This window comes from Labrus mixtus, chromosome 11, assembly GCF_963584025.1.
Source record: "Labrus mixtus chromosome 11, fLabMix1.1, whole genome shotgun sequence".
Taxonomy (NCBI): domain Eukaryota; kingdom Metazoa; phylum Chordata; class Actinopteri; order Labriformes; family Labridae; genus Labrus; species Labrus mixtus.
The window spans coordinates 16,978,770-16,996,185 of NC_083622.1; the positions used below are offsets into that span (position 1 = coordinate 16,978,770).

The 17,416-nt window shown below is 41.6% G+C and overlaps 2 protein-coding genes across 2 annotated transcripts in view; both read right to left on the bottom strand.

Annotated features, from left to right (window-relative positions):
• The window catches only part of prkcg (protein kinase C, gamma), a 17,850-nt gene extending 2,416 nt beyond the window's left edge, over positions 1-15,434 (bottom strand). The window contains exons 1-12 of the mRNA XM_061050338.1: positions 12,295-15,434; positions 11,044-11,290; positions 7,180-7,211; positions 7,008-7,090; positions 5,972-6,083; positions 5,373-5,501; positions 5,110-5,266; positions 4,693-4,894; positions 4,009-4,206; positions 892-1,065; positions 549-640; positions 1-47 (exon numbers count right to left, since the gene is read on the bottom strand). The exon at positions 1-47 is cut by the window's left edge and continues 16 nt beyond it. Of these exons, the coding sequence (XP_060906321.1) occupies positions 1-47; positions 549-640; positions 892-1,065; positions 4,009-4,206; positions 4,693-4,894; positions 5,110-5,266; positions 5,373-5,501; positions 5,972-6,083; positions 7,008-7,090; positions 7,180-7,211; positions 11,044-11,285 (1,468 nt within the window). The 5' untranslated portion in view covers positions 11,286-11,290; positions 12,295-15,434. The remainder of the gene's footprint in view (positions 48-548; positions 641-891; positions 1,066-4,008; positions 4,207-4,692; positions 4,895-5,109; positions 5,267-5,372; positions 5,502-5,971; positions 6,084-7,007; positions 7,091-7,179; positions 7,212-11,043; positions 11,291-12,294) is intronic.
• The window catches only part of LOC132983831 (glutamate receptor ionotropic, NMDA 2D), a 59,327-nt gene continuing 54,798 nt past the window's right edge, over positions 12,888-17,416 (bottom strand). The window contains exon 17 of the transcript XR_009674881.1: positions 12,888-13,023. The gene's annotated coding sequence lies outside the window, so the exon portion shown is untranslated. The remainder of the gene's footprint in view (positions 13,024-17,416) is intronic.

Below are 17,416 nucleotides of genomic sequence, written 5' to 3' on the forward strand. Positions count from 1 at the left end.
TGCTGTGGAGGAAGAAGAGGCCGACAGCTATCTCTGCTGCATAAAACCTGGAGAGAGAGGGAGAGAAGAGGAGGCATAGGGTGGAGGGGGGGGGGGGAGGTCACAACTAGTTGTTTTATCTTGCAGAAGAGGTTTGTCAGCCAGCAGAGAGGGGAATGGAGAGCTGAAGAGGGTGATGAAAGGGAGAGTAACCAAAAAGATGAAAGGCGGAGTGATGAAGAAAGAGATCTGGAAATGAGCAACAGGGTAAGAACTAGTTTGAGATGATTGATCAAAGATTATTGATCAGATGAACAGCCAGAGGGGGGGAAACGTAGATGGAAAGATGAGATTGGTGGGAGGAGAAAGTCGGGGGAAAAGGGAGGGGGGGGGGGGGGGGGGCCTCTACTTGAGTTGATGATTTCTTATGCCTCACTGTGTATAATGAACAAAGCAAAGAGACGAGTGTGTATGCAAAAGAACAGAGACTACAAGAGAGGCTGGAAATGACACGCTGCAGATGAGGACTGTGATTAAAGGCAAAAGAAAAGAGCTTTTTGACTACATACGCTGCGTGAGGCTCTTTGAACTTGCCGACTATCTGAATGTGGAACATCAGGTCTCCGCCGTTGACATATTCCATCACATAATACAGACGGTCCTGTAGAAAAAGCACACGGACATACCCGCTCTCCATACATAATCACCTCTGTGTCTGTATTAAAAAGCAATCTGTTAAAAACCTCTCCTCCAGGACACAGGGCCTTGTTATAGAAAGCAAGCTAATTATTGAATTTTATAAATGAAAACTCAACTCCTGGGAGGACTACGCTGCCAAAATGTCAGGCAGGTTTATGGACAATTTGATGGAGGTTATCCCAGTGTACCCTCTATGCACACACACACACACACCTCAGTTTGGAAAGCGCAGTAAAGCGATGTGAGGAAGTAAGGGCGAGAGGAAAGCGCTAGAACCCTCCTCTCCACCAGGGCGCTCTCCGTGTCCTCGTCCTGAAAGAGAACGTCTTTCTTCAACACTTTGACGGCGAACAGACGCTCGCTGCCTCGCTCCTCAGCCAGCAGCACCTGCACCGAAACAAAGAGAGGAGAGAAAGTTACTCTTACATTTTAAAGGAGTATCTGCATGTACTTAACCGCTATAAATAATCACAAAGTCTATTTATAGACAACACTAAACCGACCAGAAGGGAAGCAGAAAAAATAGGAGGATGAGTGCAACAGCTAAAAATCCTTCTTTTAATCACTTCTTTTAAAAATGCCTCACAAAGTCGGCATACAGCAGCTTGTGCATCAAACCAGGAAAAGTTTTTTTTTTAACATTTCTTTGACACAAAGTGCGTTCAAAATCAACAGTGTCTGTCCCTCCAGCTTCTTCTCTAGCTCCAGATAGAATGATACATGTACTGTACAGTAACTCTGCCAGTACTGAACGTTTTTTAGGTCATTGTGTAACGAGTGACAAGGTGCTCCAGTTAGCAGAACACTACTTCTGCTGTTTTATTAAACTGAAGTGCTTTTGAGGCATATTTGCAACACTTTAGAGATTTCGTGGCTGACAGTCGGATCGAATCCCAAACAAGCCCCTTACCCCTAGTTTATGAGTATGGTTGACTTTATTTAAGCCCCCAAAGACTGGCACCACGAGGGGTAGGAATAAGCACACCTAGGAAATGTTATACGTTTGATTATTCCATATTTTTCAAACTTCCTCTAAGTTACACAGAAATAACTGTACTGCTATTTACAAGCTGCACTCTACGAAAGTTTCTAGTCACAACATAAATAACACATTCTGACATGCTTGTTGTAATGACCCAGTTACATTCCTTTGCATCAACACAACATAAGGACATCTCACTGGATGTTTGACATCTTGCCTGATTATTTGCAATGATTTGGGTCTCCACTTGTGCTGCGTCAAATTGCAACGAATTATAAGTTCTAAGTTTTCTTCTGCCACTGTATTCTGAGTCTCAATTATGCTTGCTCTATATGAGAAAAATATGCAATGCGCTATTTCATTGTTCAGTATTATCATAACTCTATAAAGTGGGATGAATACATTCATATTAAAGAGTGCATAATAGCTAGAACTCCTGCTTTTCTTTATGTGTTTACACAATAATATCTGTGTTTGAAACTTGAACATCCTGATTCAAAAATAAATCCAAAAAGCAATTTTTAACATCAATTAATCTGAGGGTAGCTAATAGCTAGTTTTAGCTTCATCTGACTGCATCAAAACTGTGTAAAAGCATGGCCTTTATAACCAGGGCTCTGTCTGATACATGATATGTACATGCTGAGTTTGAAAGTACTGCTCGTTTACTTGAATTTATTTTTCTTATTTTATTGCGAAAAAATTCAGACTTTTGTAACGTGTTTCTTGTAAATGCTCGTATCGCTATAACTATGAATTTATGTTCAACTGAGCAGCCCTCGTCATGGTTGATCACAAACCCTCCATCCACAATAGAGGTGGGACACATTACCCTCCTCATGAGAACTCAAAAGAAAGCTGTTGGGAAAAGTTGGAGAGAAAACCTTAGAGCCAGGCCAAGCTTGTTTCAGATGCTCAGTACTGAAATGTGTGTATAATCACAGGACAATATAGTAGTGCAAGAGAAAAGAGTGATCACATGAAATGGACGGATGCTTGAAAAAGATCATTCCTGTGCACATGTATCTCATTGTGCAATAACCGAAGCTGAGTTTAATTAAAGCTTCTCCACATCTGAAGGTTTCCACACACATTATTGTGTCACGAATGAAACGCAAAGCGGCTCTCGTGATTTTATCGGACATTTAAAACACATTCGGTGGCTATTCCACACTCCTTTGAAATCGGCTGCTATGGGTGGACATAATGATGCTGTAATTTCCTCCACTGAGAGCTGCATGAACCAGGATTTAGCGTGGTAAAGATATGGTAAAGAGCAATGGAAACTGCTGACAACAACGCTGTTTCAAATTGCCTGGTCTAACTGCAGCGCTGTGCTGTAATGGTCACTCGCCTGCTGAGTGCTCATTTTACTTTCATATAGTGATGAATGGAACAGAACTTTACTCGGTTTCATTCTTCAAAATTCAATGCGACTACATAAAGGGGCTTGTGAAGGAGGCTGTGTTTATATATATATGTACAGTATATGTGTGCATGTATCAATGAGCTGCCAGTCACTGAGAGAAATCCTGCCGTCCTCTTTGTTTCATGCTCTTCCCCGAGGTCTCAAACTAACTCCCATAAAAGTGGGATACATCACCCTTCAGATTATTACAAATCTCACGAACAGTCACATGTACTGTCTCCTCTTTTTCCGCTCATGTTATCCCATTTCCTTTTGGTCATTTTGTCACTTTCTGCTGCACAGTAATCCTTTTCTCTCTTTCTATCTCTCTTCCTCACTTCCCCTCAGTCAGCAGCCCCAGGGTCTGTCTCTCCTTTCTTGGGTCCTATTTTTTCCCCTCACATCTTACGTAAGTCGAGTCTATTTCTCCTGTCCTCTGTAGACTGCTCTGACAGTTATGAAACAGCACAGGGGGATTTCAGAGGAGGAAGAAGGAGGACTCGAGACTCCATTCTCTTCATTATGCCTCATCTGCTGGGGAATTAAAGAGAGAATGGAGAGCAGAGGCTTGCTTGAAATGAACACCTCCAGGAGGACTGTCTGTGCCTGTCTTTGTGTCATGTAGGAAGCCAGCCCAAGCTCACGACTGCTGACAGCACTGAAGAAGCTAAGGGTTAAATGAATCATTTGTAGGAGAGACAATGAGCATGTTAGTATAAAAGAGGGTGTTTCTCTCCTGCCTTGCTCTATCCTGGAGCTGCTGAATGAAATGCCACTTGAAGGTCAAGTCCATCAATAGAGGAAACCATTTAAAGCCAGGAATAATCTGTGTTGTCTTAAGCATGAATAGCCTCTTTGATTTCTGTTACAGCTGTTGGATGAGAGGTGCTGATTGAGTGTAGAATAGATGACATTTCCTCTCTGTGGCTGCTGTGTTTACCTTGCCAAAGCTGCCTTTGCCCAGCACCATAAGGAAGTTAAAGTCATGGATGCCCACTTTCACTTTGGCTGGGCCCGGTTGGTGGATAGGTTGACAGGATGGCACAGGGGTAGGGGACAGGGCCACAGGGAACCCTTCAGACAACGGGATGGGTATCGCTTGAGGCAAAGAGGGAGTTATAGCGTCTGGCTGCGGCTCCTGGAGAATCAAAGTGGAAAGATTTATTTTTGAATGGAGGTACACAGTCCAATAGACACACAAGACCTGAACACCAAACAAACAAACTTCCTACCCCCTAGTTAAGGACAGAGTCAGGCAGAACAACCATGCACCCTGCTGGAGACTGTGGGTAACAGGGAAGGAAGGGGACTCTATATAATTTATTGTCTAATTATTTAGCTTCAACTCCAGACATTAATCTTCTGGGTTTTGCCACCCTTGATAGAATAGTAAGTTAAACATCCTCCTGACCCAGAGTGAGCAGTGGCAGCTGCTGTTTATTAGATGTAGATGGAATTATAAGCCGATAAAGGCCTTGCCAAGACCCAAAGATAAATGGTCAGTCTCAAGGTACAAAATAAAGGCCTGCTCCACTTGGTTGGCTAGAGATATAAATATCAGCACTGACTTATGGTTCAGCCTGACGACCGACTGATGGCTTTTTTTTTGTAGCTAGTTTCCTACCTGCAGGTCGGGGTCTGGCACAGGGATGTTGTAGTACTCTCCCTCATCCTGAGCCAGCAGTTTGAACCAACCGCTGATGGGACGCCTGAAGATCTCGCTCACTCCAAATGACAGCGCTCCCATGAAGTCATTCCTGGACGTGCGGTCCCAGTCCCACACCTCCACAGACAATCTCCTGTCCCATTGGTGACCTCGCACTGAGCTGGAGAGATAATCACCTAAGCTCAAATCACTGGGGAGGGTTTGCTTATTGTATTAGCAACGCAACAATGCACAAAGACACAAGAATGATTGTATTCCAGGTGTCTCGGGAAATTTCCTAATATACTGAACATCAGAAACCTAAGGGCAACATTTTAACACTGTTTTACACATTCAGGGACCGTCAAACCTTTTTTTAAGTATACAAGGACTCACAAGATGAAACTCTCGTTCCAAACAGGGTTGAGTGTTGAGCGGATGGTCTTGGTTTTCTGTTTGCTGTGGCTCTTTGGGTCTGGAATAAGTTTCAGTTTCACATATGGGTCTGAAAGGCCGTTTGGATCCATAGGCATTAGGTTACGAGCCTCCCGTACTAGAAAATAGGATAAATAGCAGAGAGAAAAGGGAGGAACAAATCCTTTACTACCTATAAAATCATGTTTTAAAAAAAAGAAAAAAAGATCTCTTTGTCTTCTTACCTGTGACGTAGACATCCTCTGACTCTCCTTTAATGGTCAGGTGGATCCTGCCTCTCTTCTCTGTGTGGTCCTGGCCGCAGAGGCTGGGAACACTGGTCTCACACCGTCGATGGACATTCATGTCACAACCTCATCGTAGAAGATACACACACACGATGATCAAACATCATGCAAATGAGCCAAAATGGAACATGCATCATAAAATATGTCGTAAGAAATGGTCGATTACAAAATAGATTAAAGTCTTGTAGGCTGTCATGATGCTTCCTCTCTCTATGGTTTCTATCCGACAGTCAAATAAAAATGTGATTAATAACGGGAAGTTTTAACCCAGCACATTGTCTGAACCCTGATCCAAACCACGGAGGAGCAGTTCATCATTTTGGAAAATTTATTTATTGCTAGTCTCGTTTGAGATTTGAAAGCAGGTGTTCCCACATCCAACTTGTATTGTATATATATATATATATATGATAAAAATGCATTTAATGACGTGTTTTGGGTCCCAAAAATTGCCTGTGTAAACTGACCTACAACGCGATCATTACAACTAATAACTCACACAGATTTATCCCACTCTTACATGAGGTGAAACTCACAGGTACATTTCATGCCCTGGTGTATGAGTCCGTACAGCAGCGAGCCGCAGTGATCACAGAAGGTGGGACTGGAGTAAGTTTGGACCTTAAATGTGTGTCGACTCTTCAGGTCCTAAAATACAACGGAAACAATCTGCATTTAGAACGAGCACACACATGCAGAGTGTACACACACATGCAGAGTGACCAGGAAAGAGACAGTGAACACACACACACACACACACACACACACACACACACACACACACGGTATGATTAGTAGAGATGTTGAGTAGGGTATTCATGGACAAGCCAATTAGATTTCTCTGCTGGGAGAGGACATAAATGAGAGTGCATCTTAGCAAGGCTGTGTTTGAGAGTATATCAGTGTGTGTGTGTGTGCATATATGTGTGTGTATTCTTTGCAGAGAGAGATGAATCATTTTTATCTCTCTTCAGTGCACTGGACCCCGCACACCACCTTCTCCCAAACTGTTTTCCCTCTATCGTCCCTTTGAGCGGCTATTTAAAAACTCTGTCACCCATATTCTCTTCCTGTTTGTGTGTTCCCCTCACTCTTGTCCTTTTTCACACACGCTAAAACAGTCCCATACACACACATGTTCCCTGTGACCTCATTTCTGGAGCAGTCTATTTGGACAGCAAAGAAACAGTGAGGAAAGGGAAAATGTCTTTGAAAGCAACAAAAAGCAACAGAGAAGAAAACTGAGCCAGTCTTTCTCTCTCCCCTGTAAGTCTCCTGTCTTATCAGTTCCTTCCACCCTCCACCTGTACACCCCCCCCCCCCCCCCCCCCCCCCCAGTCCCTATCTCCAACTCCTTGCATCTGCACGGCCTTGTAGCATGACATGACACGAGCACAGACGTCACACAGCTGACAAGGCTGCATGATGCCAAAAATGTATGGACTGACAGATGAGTCATGCACACGTGATACTGGCAACTAGCTGATGGCTAAATATGACGAAGGGGTAAATCATGCCTAAAATGGAATACAAAAAAAGGAAAAGGGATGAAAAACAGACACATCTGCTCACATCTGGATTTGGGCCCGCCACAGAGCCAGGACAAGTGAAGGTCACGAACTCATGACATCTTTTGTGGACCACAAAACTGCAAACTAGAGAAAAGACAGAGAAAGACTCAAGTCATGCTGAGAAAATCATCCAAAAAAGATTTTACACTGCAGGAAAATTCAATAATCTTTACCTTGACATTGGAATCCCTGTTTGCCAATGCCCCTGAGAAAAAAAAGCACTTGGATTAAGACACGAATGCAATCTTCTCTACTTCTCTTTAAGGTGAAATATTTTGCTTGTGAGACTGTTTCTCAGCCAGAAGAGTACAGATAATGCTGCCAAGACTAAGATAGGGCAACTGCATTATTGTATTCTGTATTTAAACCAAGACATGCAGACAGAGGAAGAGAATAAAGTCTGTCTAATAAAAAAACAAACTCCACTACCTGTGTAGACTTGATAAACAAGGTAATTATGCATTAAGTTTGAGTATCTTTCCTTATAAGCCACACTGCTGACCAGGTCAAGTGGAATAGTTTCAATTATTGTCTCTCTCACACACACACACACACACACACAGGCATAAACACAATGCTCCTGTTTCAAGAACTGCGGTGTTGGCTCGTTTCCAGTATCTCCTTAGAGCTTTAATTGAATAATTAAAGCCATTGATTGAGTAAAGAGTCCACTCAGCGGCCTGCCTGCTGTGAATCAAGTTTTGATTAGGAGGTTTAGAAAAAGAAGATGAACGAGAAGCCGCCAAGAGCTCCTCCACAATCATCCTGCAGAGGCCCGGGGGTTCATAGGAAAACTGACCATAATCACTGATCTAAAATCAGTTCACCATCTGGCTAGGTAATAATTAAAGAGAGGGCTGCAGAGGGTAATCTGATCCTTGATCAGCATTCAACAGAAGCCTCTGTAGGCAAAATGAGGTGTATGTATATTTTTGACCAGCAGAGAGCATTAGAGAACCAGAGATGGGTTTAAGGGAATCGGCAGTGTTGCTGCCTGCACAGATATCAGAGGGAATTCACTACATTTTTAAATTGAATGATGCATTGAAACATCTTTCTGACACAAGCCATTCAAAAACAGGTGCCATTCAAAAAAACATCAGAATATGAATCCTCAATACATCCTGGGCGATCTAGCATTGAGTATAAAATTACAAATAAATAATGTAAAAGAAATGCAACACATTCAAAAAGAATCCTTGTCTTGGCAATGGCCTTTTTTTCAGGTTCATCTTCTGACATGTTACAGTTGAAAAACACAACTGTGTAAAACAAAGTTTTCAAATGGATACAAAGTTTTATGATGTCTGGATTGCATTTAGAGGCCTCAGTTTCAGGATATGGTGCATGCTGACTCACCGTTACACTGTGTAACTGAGACACTTGAGCAGATTATTTCCATCATTCATGTGATGAGTAACGCCTGTGCATTCCCTACTATGACAGTGTAGTATATAGATGTATAATGTACCATTATATGCACTTATTCAGGTCTTATCTTTCATGTTAAAATAGTTGTTTTGAACTGTAAAGCCTCTGGAACTGTAGCTTGAAAAAGTATGGATGTATGAATATGACAGTTGAGAGTCTTACTGTGAATCCACAAAAATATAAGTAAAAACAACATTCATAAAAATTAAAAAACCTTGTCTCAGCATTTTTGCACTTATCATCACTTCTTATTTAGCCTTGTAGGTCTTTGCTTGTTTTATGTTCATATTTAATGTAATACTTTTATGTACATCGAGAGCACAAGTCACCGAAGACAAATTTCATGTGTGTGTGTGTGTGTGTGTGTGTGTGTGTGTGTGTGTGTGTGTGTGTGTGTGTGTGTGTGTGTGTGTGTGTGTGTGTGTGTGAGCATACATGGCCAATAAAGCTGATTCTGATTGTTAAAATACATCTTATTTTAATGTTGGCATGGCACATTTTGATTCACATCACCCTGGCTCTGCACACAACGACAATGCGTATGTTTGTGTGGTCTGAGTCAGATTCAGAAGACTGAGCAGAAGGCCTGCCAGCTGATATTCAATCATGACACTTGTTACTGAATGGTAAGTAACAAACATGTTACTATCCATATAATAGTGTTAGCTATGCTATATTGTTTATTAGATCATATGTAGATCATCTACTGCCCATTACTCTGGCAGCTGGAACTGATGTCTGTAGTCGATAACTGTGCATTTAATACTTTGCCAAAGGACATCACCATTACTCCTGTGATAGGGTTAAATGATCTGCCTTATTTCCATAATGAATACCCAAGAGTAACTAAGTCTGAATCAGAAAGTTATGGAATAAATGGAAAAATATGGAATATATATTTTAATTTCTATATGTAAACTTATTTTCAATAAGTTTTACATACAAAATATGATGTATACAAACATTAAATTACATAGTTGGATGGCTAGTTTCTTACTCTCCACAAATAAGATTTTTAACTGTGACACTGATAACATATTTTTCTTTTGAGTAAATCCCATTCAATTGATGATTTAAAAAAAGCCATAAAAGGAACAACCAATTCCCTTTTAGTGTCTGATTAAACAAGATATTTACGTTTCAACCATATTTCCTTAGTTTTTAATTAATCCAAACATCCCTACGAGGGCTTCCACACCCAGGTTGAAATCCTGCATGAAGGAAAATAGTTTTCACCCTGAGCTAAGTGCTGCTACTGCAGCCAAGACAGCAGCCAGTTGGAGAAATGTCCTGAAAGCTTCCCAGAGGCTGCTGGCACACACACCGCCCTGCGTCCGACATACACCCCCACCATATGTCCAACACACGCAATCACACATTTGCACTGCACACAGAAAGATTCACACATACACAGCTACTGTTTTACTAGATGAAACGAGCTCCATGCACGACTGTCTCTGTGGTGGATGTATTTCTGAATGACCAGTGAGGTGCCTGCATGTCAACGGTCTACATAAACAAGAACGATGACTCAATTGGTCCACACATGTAAGAAACTAGCATTTCTTTCATTCTTTTTTTTCAGAAGATCCTATCCACTGCATTGACCTATTAATACTTTGCAGATGAGTAGTTGGTAAAGAACATATCGTCTATGTACAGCTTTGTTACAACACATTTTTCATCTTTTAGTTTTCCATTTTTGGCAGGATTTATCCAACAGTTATCAAACCGTTTATTTGTTTTGAGAATTCATTCAACATGTTTTATGCTTTGGCTTCACTGATTTGACTGAATTCTAGTTTACTAAATACTATGAGTACTATAAGCCTGTTAACACATCCATCATTAATCTTGCTCTGCAGGAGCCTCCAAAAGTCTGAAAAACACTCCTCTAGCTTACTCAGTATAGCAGGATCTTTCGAGAATTGCTACTGTGCAGCATTATAAGAATGAAACAATCTGGCATATTTTAACTTATTCCGTCCTACAGACTAATAGTCAGGATATTAGAGTTAATTTAACTATTGTTGTTATGATCTGGCCATTCCAACTTTCTTTTCACACTTAAGTATTTTTTTTAACAGAAAACAATAGTACAGAATGGCAACATGATTGCCAGGCATTATGAGATTTGAAATTCCCAGATATCAACTTCAGTTGGAGATTTTGCACAGGAGGTCTGTCTCACACTTTAGAGTAGTTCCAACTCTACAGAAGTGACTTGCTAAATAAATGGAGTAACGCTTTAATATCTGAATAATTCCTCCTACATCCCTGTGAGTTTGTACATGTAAAAAATACAAATAAAAATGTGCATCCTGTATGTGTTATTCTTACATGTGTTTGCACAAAGTTCCTAAATGAATTCCTGTATGGTGTGGGCTGCATGTGGAGGTAAGGTTATGTGATGAGGTCAGTGTGGTGGCTACACAGTGTAGGCTGTTTCTTTAGCAGGAAGCTCGAGCTGGTGGAAGAAAGAAAACGTGCAACGAAAGTCAAAGTCAGATGGAGTAGTGGGATGCCTGAGGAGGCGGCTTATGAACCGACAGGGTTGGTTTCTGTGAAAATGTGGGGCTGCTTGTGTATGTGTTTGTGTGTGTTACCATATAAAGTCGGTGCAGTGGCTGCAGAAGGTGGGCTGTTTGAAGAAGCGGGCTGTGAACTGATGGTCTTTCACCTCCACAATCCTCTTGTGTTTGAGCGCTCCCTTCCGCTGGAACACGGGCACTCTGGGTGGAGGGGAGAGCGGCGAGGGTAGAGGGGAGGCACCGGGGGAGGTCACCAATGTAGGGGAGGCCAGTGTCAACGGTGAGAGGGAAGGGGGAGGGGAGACCGGGGTGGACATGATGCCTGGAGGATACAGTAGAGAGAGAGAGAGAGAGAGAGAGAGAGAGAGAGAGAGAGGATGATGAGCGTCAGTAGATAGGATATTGAGTTGTACAGGAGAGAGACCTTGAAAGCAGGAGAGGGAGGAGTGAAGGAAGCAAGGACAGGGAGATGGAGGATGAGGAGAGGGAGGGATGAAAAGAGTAATGGGTCATTGTTGAGACAGGAGTTGTATTAATGGCACATGGGACCTAGGGTGGGGAGCGGTGGAGGAGTGACGTGAAGGAGAGAAAGTTCGAGAAGGGAAGAGGGAACCGGAAGTGCAAAGGAAGACGGAGGGAGCGCATGAGTGTGATGGAGAAAATAGATGTGTAATGAGGGAGACATGGAGGTTAATTCACACACAGAGACAGAACGCTCCTCCGAGACGCTAAACGATTATTGCAACTCTCTGTGTGTCCCACATACTGCCTGTCCATTTAGCCCCTTATATCTCCCTCGCAGCTATGAATACAAACTCCCCTCCAGCCCCGAGTCGTCATGTCAACTGTACCTCCTGTTGCCATGTTAACAACACCCCCACCACCTGCTCCAATATTAGAGCATGTATCCTTCCCTGACTTCCTCCCTGCCCTTATAAGAAAGTAGTCCCGTTACCGAAGTAAAGTTTAAACTAGAAAAATATGCATCGTTTATGTCTAAAGCAAATCAGGTGTGCTGAAAAAATAGTGCAAAACGCAAATATTGCACAGAGGGATTGTGGTTGAGGTTCTTGCATACTAACAAATGATAAATGAAACAGCAACAGAGAATTAATGCATAAAAAAAGACTATTAAAAACATGTTAAAAATGTGATGCAACAACGGTGTTTTAGGAAAGAAGCAGGGAGAACTCAAAAGGATAAAAGAGGACAATGATAAAAGTCACAGTTCTGACTATTTAGTAAAATAAGGTTATAAATAATTCAAAGAAATATGTCCTAAAATTGCTTTGACCCATACAGCAAAGATGAAAAAAGACACAGTACCTTAATTTGTGGTGGTTTTGAAGTAAAGGCGTGACTTAAGGACAGCTTTCTTCTCTTACTCTCCCCCTCTTCTTCTCCTAGTTTGGCTCACTTCAAAGGAAAGGCTAAGGTGTCACACCTGTAGCTGGTCACCTCAAAAAAAAAAGTAAAAAGAAGGAAAGAAAAGGCAGCAGCAGATCTATGGCAGGTAAGAAGAAAAGGATTAGCCAAAATAAATGAAAGAAAAAAACCTATTACAACAAAAAAAGAGAGCAACAAGCTTTTGGCAAGATTCAAGCTTTCTAGGAACCAAAGATAGAAAAGTGAAGTGGTATATCCGTTAACCCAGAGGCAGGGTGAGGAGGAGGACGAGATAGAGAGGTGGTATTCTCTTTCCAAGATTGGTTCTCTTTTCACCAAGTAGAAGATGATGGAGATGGATAGAGAGCGAGAGATGGAGAGAGAGTGAAAGAGAGAGAGGGAGACAGAGAGAGAGAGGGAGAGAGAGAGTGTGAGAGAGAGAGAGAGAGAGAGAGAGAGAGAGGAGAAAGATTGAGGGGAATAGGCAGCGATTCATTTGGAAATCTGGGTTACTTCTCTCAGGAGAGGGTGAGGAAGAAGGACGGATGAGACAGAAGATGCCATTTTGCCATTACCGATACAGTATGGACAAGCAAGTGCCAACTGTCCCTCAGTTCCTCTAGTGCCAGAAGGAGAGAAGAAAGGAAAAGAAACCAGAGAGCGTGCAATCTGGAAAAAAGAACAAAAGATTCAGAGGAGTTAACAAATGGCTTGTTAAGCAGAGCTAACACGGGAAAGAAACCGTTAGAAGTCTTGGAGTTTGCAGCAGATCCAGATGACTGAAGGATCAACAGGCCTGTAAAATGAACATCTCTGTTAATCTTTTCTGCAACAGTTAACAGTATGTTCACTGCATTTCCAATTTGTTCTGAGATCAGAGCAAATGGTGAAATGATAACACAGCTCCACTGTGCACAGAAACCAGGTCAGCTGAGCCTGATGGGAAGAGTAGTTTTCAAGAGAGAGGGGTTGTATGTCCATTGATTGCCCACATACCGTCAAAGCCACACACACACACACACAGATACACACATCATTTTATCGCTAAGAAACACACTGCATTGACTGGTCTTAAAGGTATAGCTCAACTTTTGTTTCTTGCAGAGAGCCAGAAGAGAAAATTGCTAACACTCTCATGTCTAAAGCAGGTCAAATTAGCTTTTAGCGCGCCAGCACATAGTTAGTTTAGCTTAGCATAAATAGACTGTTAACAGGGAAACAGCTTAACTGGCTCTGTTACAGCGACAGAGGAACATGTTACATCCCTTTTGTTGTATAAACAACAACTTGCTCTTTTTCAGGGGGAGATGTGCCAGCCTGTTTCTTGGCTGGAACCAGTTGCCAGGCAACTGACAGAGACTGGACTACTATAACGTGTTAATTAGTGGGCTTTAGGGTGCTGGTAGACTGATTTATTTTCACCTTTTGGATAGAATGAGGCTAGTTGTTTCCCCCTTCATGCTAAGCTAAGCTAACCAGCTGCTGTCTTCAGCTTTGAATTTTAGAGATTTGAGGGTGACATCAATCTTGTCATTCACAGCTCAGCAATTGAATAAATAGACATGTATCCATAAAAGAAAAACAACTGTCCCTTTAACCCTAAAACATTCTTTGTGGAGACCTGCTGTTTGTCCTTCATTATAAGTTGAGTCCCCATTCAGTGACTGTGGTAACAGATGTTCGTCCCTGCAAAATATGTAATACAAGCACACACATCCACACACAATTAATCACACTCCATATGTGCACATGCTCTATGGACAACCTTGGGCGACGAATGCAGCAGGTGGGAGAGGGGATGAAGGCAGGCAGGGGACGAAGGGGTGGATTGGAGTGGGATGGAGAGACTGGTAGAGGGAGCGAAGGGTTGAAGGTCTAATTAATGGAAATGTAGGTTATTAGTCTCCTGATGAGGACACTGGCAGAGAATTAATTAACAATTATAATTAGCAAGATTGTTAGAGAGCAAAATGGTGTCAGCCAGCAAGATAAGAGCAAGCTATTGTGCATATGTGTGTTATGTCTGTGTGTGTGCTGGAGCCTGTCATTATTACGTGTGGTTAAAAAAAACAGCTGTGAAAACATGCCCTATCTGACAATGATATATGTCATTTCAGCATTAGTCATGCAGAACAAGCAGCTGATTGGAAATGATACGGTGCTTTCCTTCAAACAAAGCAGACCCTTCTCTACAAGAAAGTCATTTCTGACTTCATTTTCTTGCCCATAATCAGTCTTATCTTGAATGAATCATGTTCTTGTTCTGTTGTTACAAATACAAGAGGAACATGTCCTCACATAGTCAAGAGAAAGAGGGGGGAAATATGAGTTGTAGACCATCCACTCCTCAGTAATCAGGGCATTAAAAAACAAAGCACATAAATGGGTCGCAACACTTCCTCTCCATGCGGTGTGATGAGTAAGCACTTGTAGCTCTTAAGTGTCTGTATCAGTCTATGTTGCATGGCTTTCAGAGCATGTTGAACACTGTTTGATTCTGGGCCATAAAAGCAGGCGGCTGTGCAGCCAGCAAATGACACATTAAGGCTGTAAACCAAGAAGACGTGCACATGCTGAACAATGGAAAAACACAAAGATGCTGCAGCATGATTAAGAGCAGAGGGACAATGAACTAAAACACAGACAGAAGGGAAGATACCAGTATGGCAGGTAACAGCATACTGGAAAAGGAGGATACATCAAAATCACAATCTGTGAGTTATAAGCGACTTTACATTATAACCTTTATTTGATGGAATCTGGAAGCTGTTGCTGCCACTTCTGATCATGAGCACTTTCCATAGCTAGCTCCCCTCCCCTTTTCTCTCTCAGTCTACAGATGGCTATCTTATTATTTCTGACCATGGCTTAATGAAACAGAAAATTCTCCTGCGATGGGATCTTTTTTTGGGAGAGCAATCAGCACTTCACCAATTACACGCATCCATTATCGTCTAACGAGCGCTCACTCGTATCAAGCACAGGCTTCAACCTGGCTGGCTGGCTTCTTTTCTCCTTCAATGAAATTAAGGCAAACTGACTTGCCTAGCTATTGTTTGTGGAATCAGGGGAGAAGTGGTGTCTGAGGTAATCATATCGGCTTGTTACATTGCTCTCTTCAGGACCAATTGGCTGCATTTGCAAGTATTGGTTTTCTGTTGGGTTACGCTTCTATTTGCCTTTTTAATGAAGAATGGTCGGCTGTGCTATAAGTAGTCAGATGAGGCATTTAGCAGGCAACTAATGCCTATCAACATGGCCTACAACTATCAATACTAAAGCAAAACAGGCTGCTCCATTTTTTTTTTTTTACTGCTGACCTGCCTCTCATTACAACAACCAATACTGCTTAAATTCATCACATAAAGTCATACGCATGGTTTACGTGTGACATAGATCTAAATAAAAGGATGGGGCTTGGATTGGTTTGTTTAAAGGGCACTTATTGCCCCAAAGCACTCCAGTTCACTACAGTCCAGTTTGTTACACACTAGCATGGTTCAATTATTTCTGCAATTCCATTGGCAAGTTTTGGATTGTACCACTAGTACTACTCCATTCTGTTCTTTTTGTTCGTCACCCCTCTGTTACGGTACATAGCACACTGAATCAGGACTTGAAGGTTAAGAAATAAAGACTTTAGAACATTGATGATAAAGAGAGTTTTCACTTCTTGCATGACATACAGTACAACTCTGTGCTAGCCAGGCGTGACCGGGCCATTTGACAACAGGGAATACAGCACCGGTGTGGTGTTTTTGTCAGGTTCGGCTGAACCCCTGAAATCTCCTGGCTCTGATACTCTGCCCCAGGCTTGATAACCTTGACGTCCCTGCAGCTCAAAGCTCCTGTGGTAGTTTGAGGTGTAACCACCAAATACCCCTAAATGCTCTAAGCTGTTGCATGAAGGAAAGTCTGCTACTTGTTTATTTTAGCTCAAACTTTTACCAAAATAGCAGAAGAAATTAAGAATTTAAATTAGTTAATATGATTGTTTTCCCCCTACCAACTTTTAATTGTGTTTGCATAGCAGTTTATGAGACCTTGCACAAGACACATTCTGCTCTGAAGGTGTGTGTCGTTCTTCCTACCTAATTCTTGCCTCTGATTTGTCATCTGATAAACAGTAAATAATTCAAAATCAGAGTTTTGAATATATCTTTCGTGCCTTTTAAACAGTGCTCCTTCTAGGGGGCTAGAGAATTGAGTTATAATCATACGTTTTGCAGTTTTTTGGTTTTATGGGTCTTTTTGTTTTTGAATTTGGCCTGTTTATTCGCTCAACAGGTGCACTTAATGTATTTGTTTTGGCTCTGTGGCGCACATTACTTAATTTAATTGCAGAAGCTGCACATTATTCCCCCTAATGGAACCCTACTAAATTCATTAAATTCATATTTTTTTTTACTAATAGTTGCCTTTTAACATTTGCATTGACATCACCATTTTGTTGGCCCTGTGCGTCTGGCCACCTGAAAAATGTAAGTCCAACAATCACTTTCATTTTATCTCTGTTTTTTTTTCTCTACTAGCTCCTGAGGGAAATATCCTGCTCTTTAGCTCTAAATGCTCCACTCACCCACTAATTGCTAATTGTGTTGGTCTGTTTTTGGTGCAGAGCAGAAAGGATACAGAGTTCAGTTTAAGGTCTTAAAAAAACGACTTTGTATAACAGCTACACACGAAAACTGTGTATTAGAGCAATGAGGGTGAATAAAGAAAATTAAAATAGCCAGCTGCTAAACAAAAGCAATAGATCCATTATTAATATTAAAATGTTGATTGTAGTTTCAAGACAAGTGCATTATTAGTATTTTTTTTTTTTTCCAAATATATCTTTGCATTTAATTAACACAATTTGTTGTGATCAATTCTTCAGTTGTGAACTAGGTAGAGTAATACTTGTGTTTAGTGGATTGAGATTCCACTGCAGGTGCAGATACAGGCCTGGAGTATAATTAGATTGGGACCATGGCCAAGCCAATAGATCATCTACTAACATGAGCACAACAGGCATGTGAGCTGAAGGAATTACTATTCACAGTATGTGCAAAATACTAAC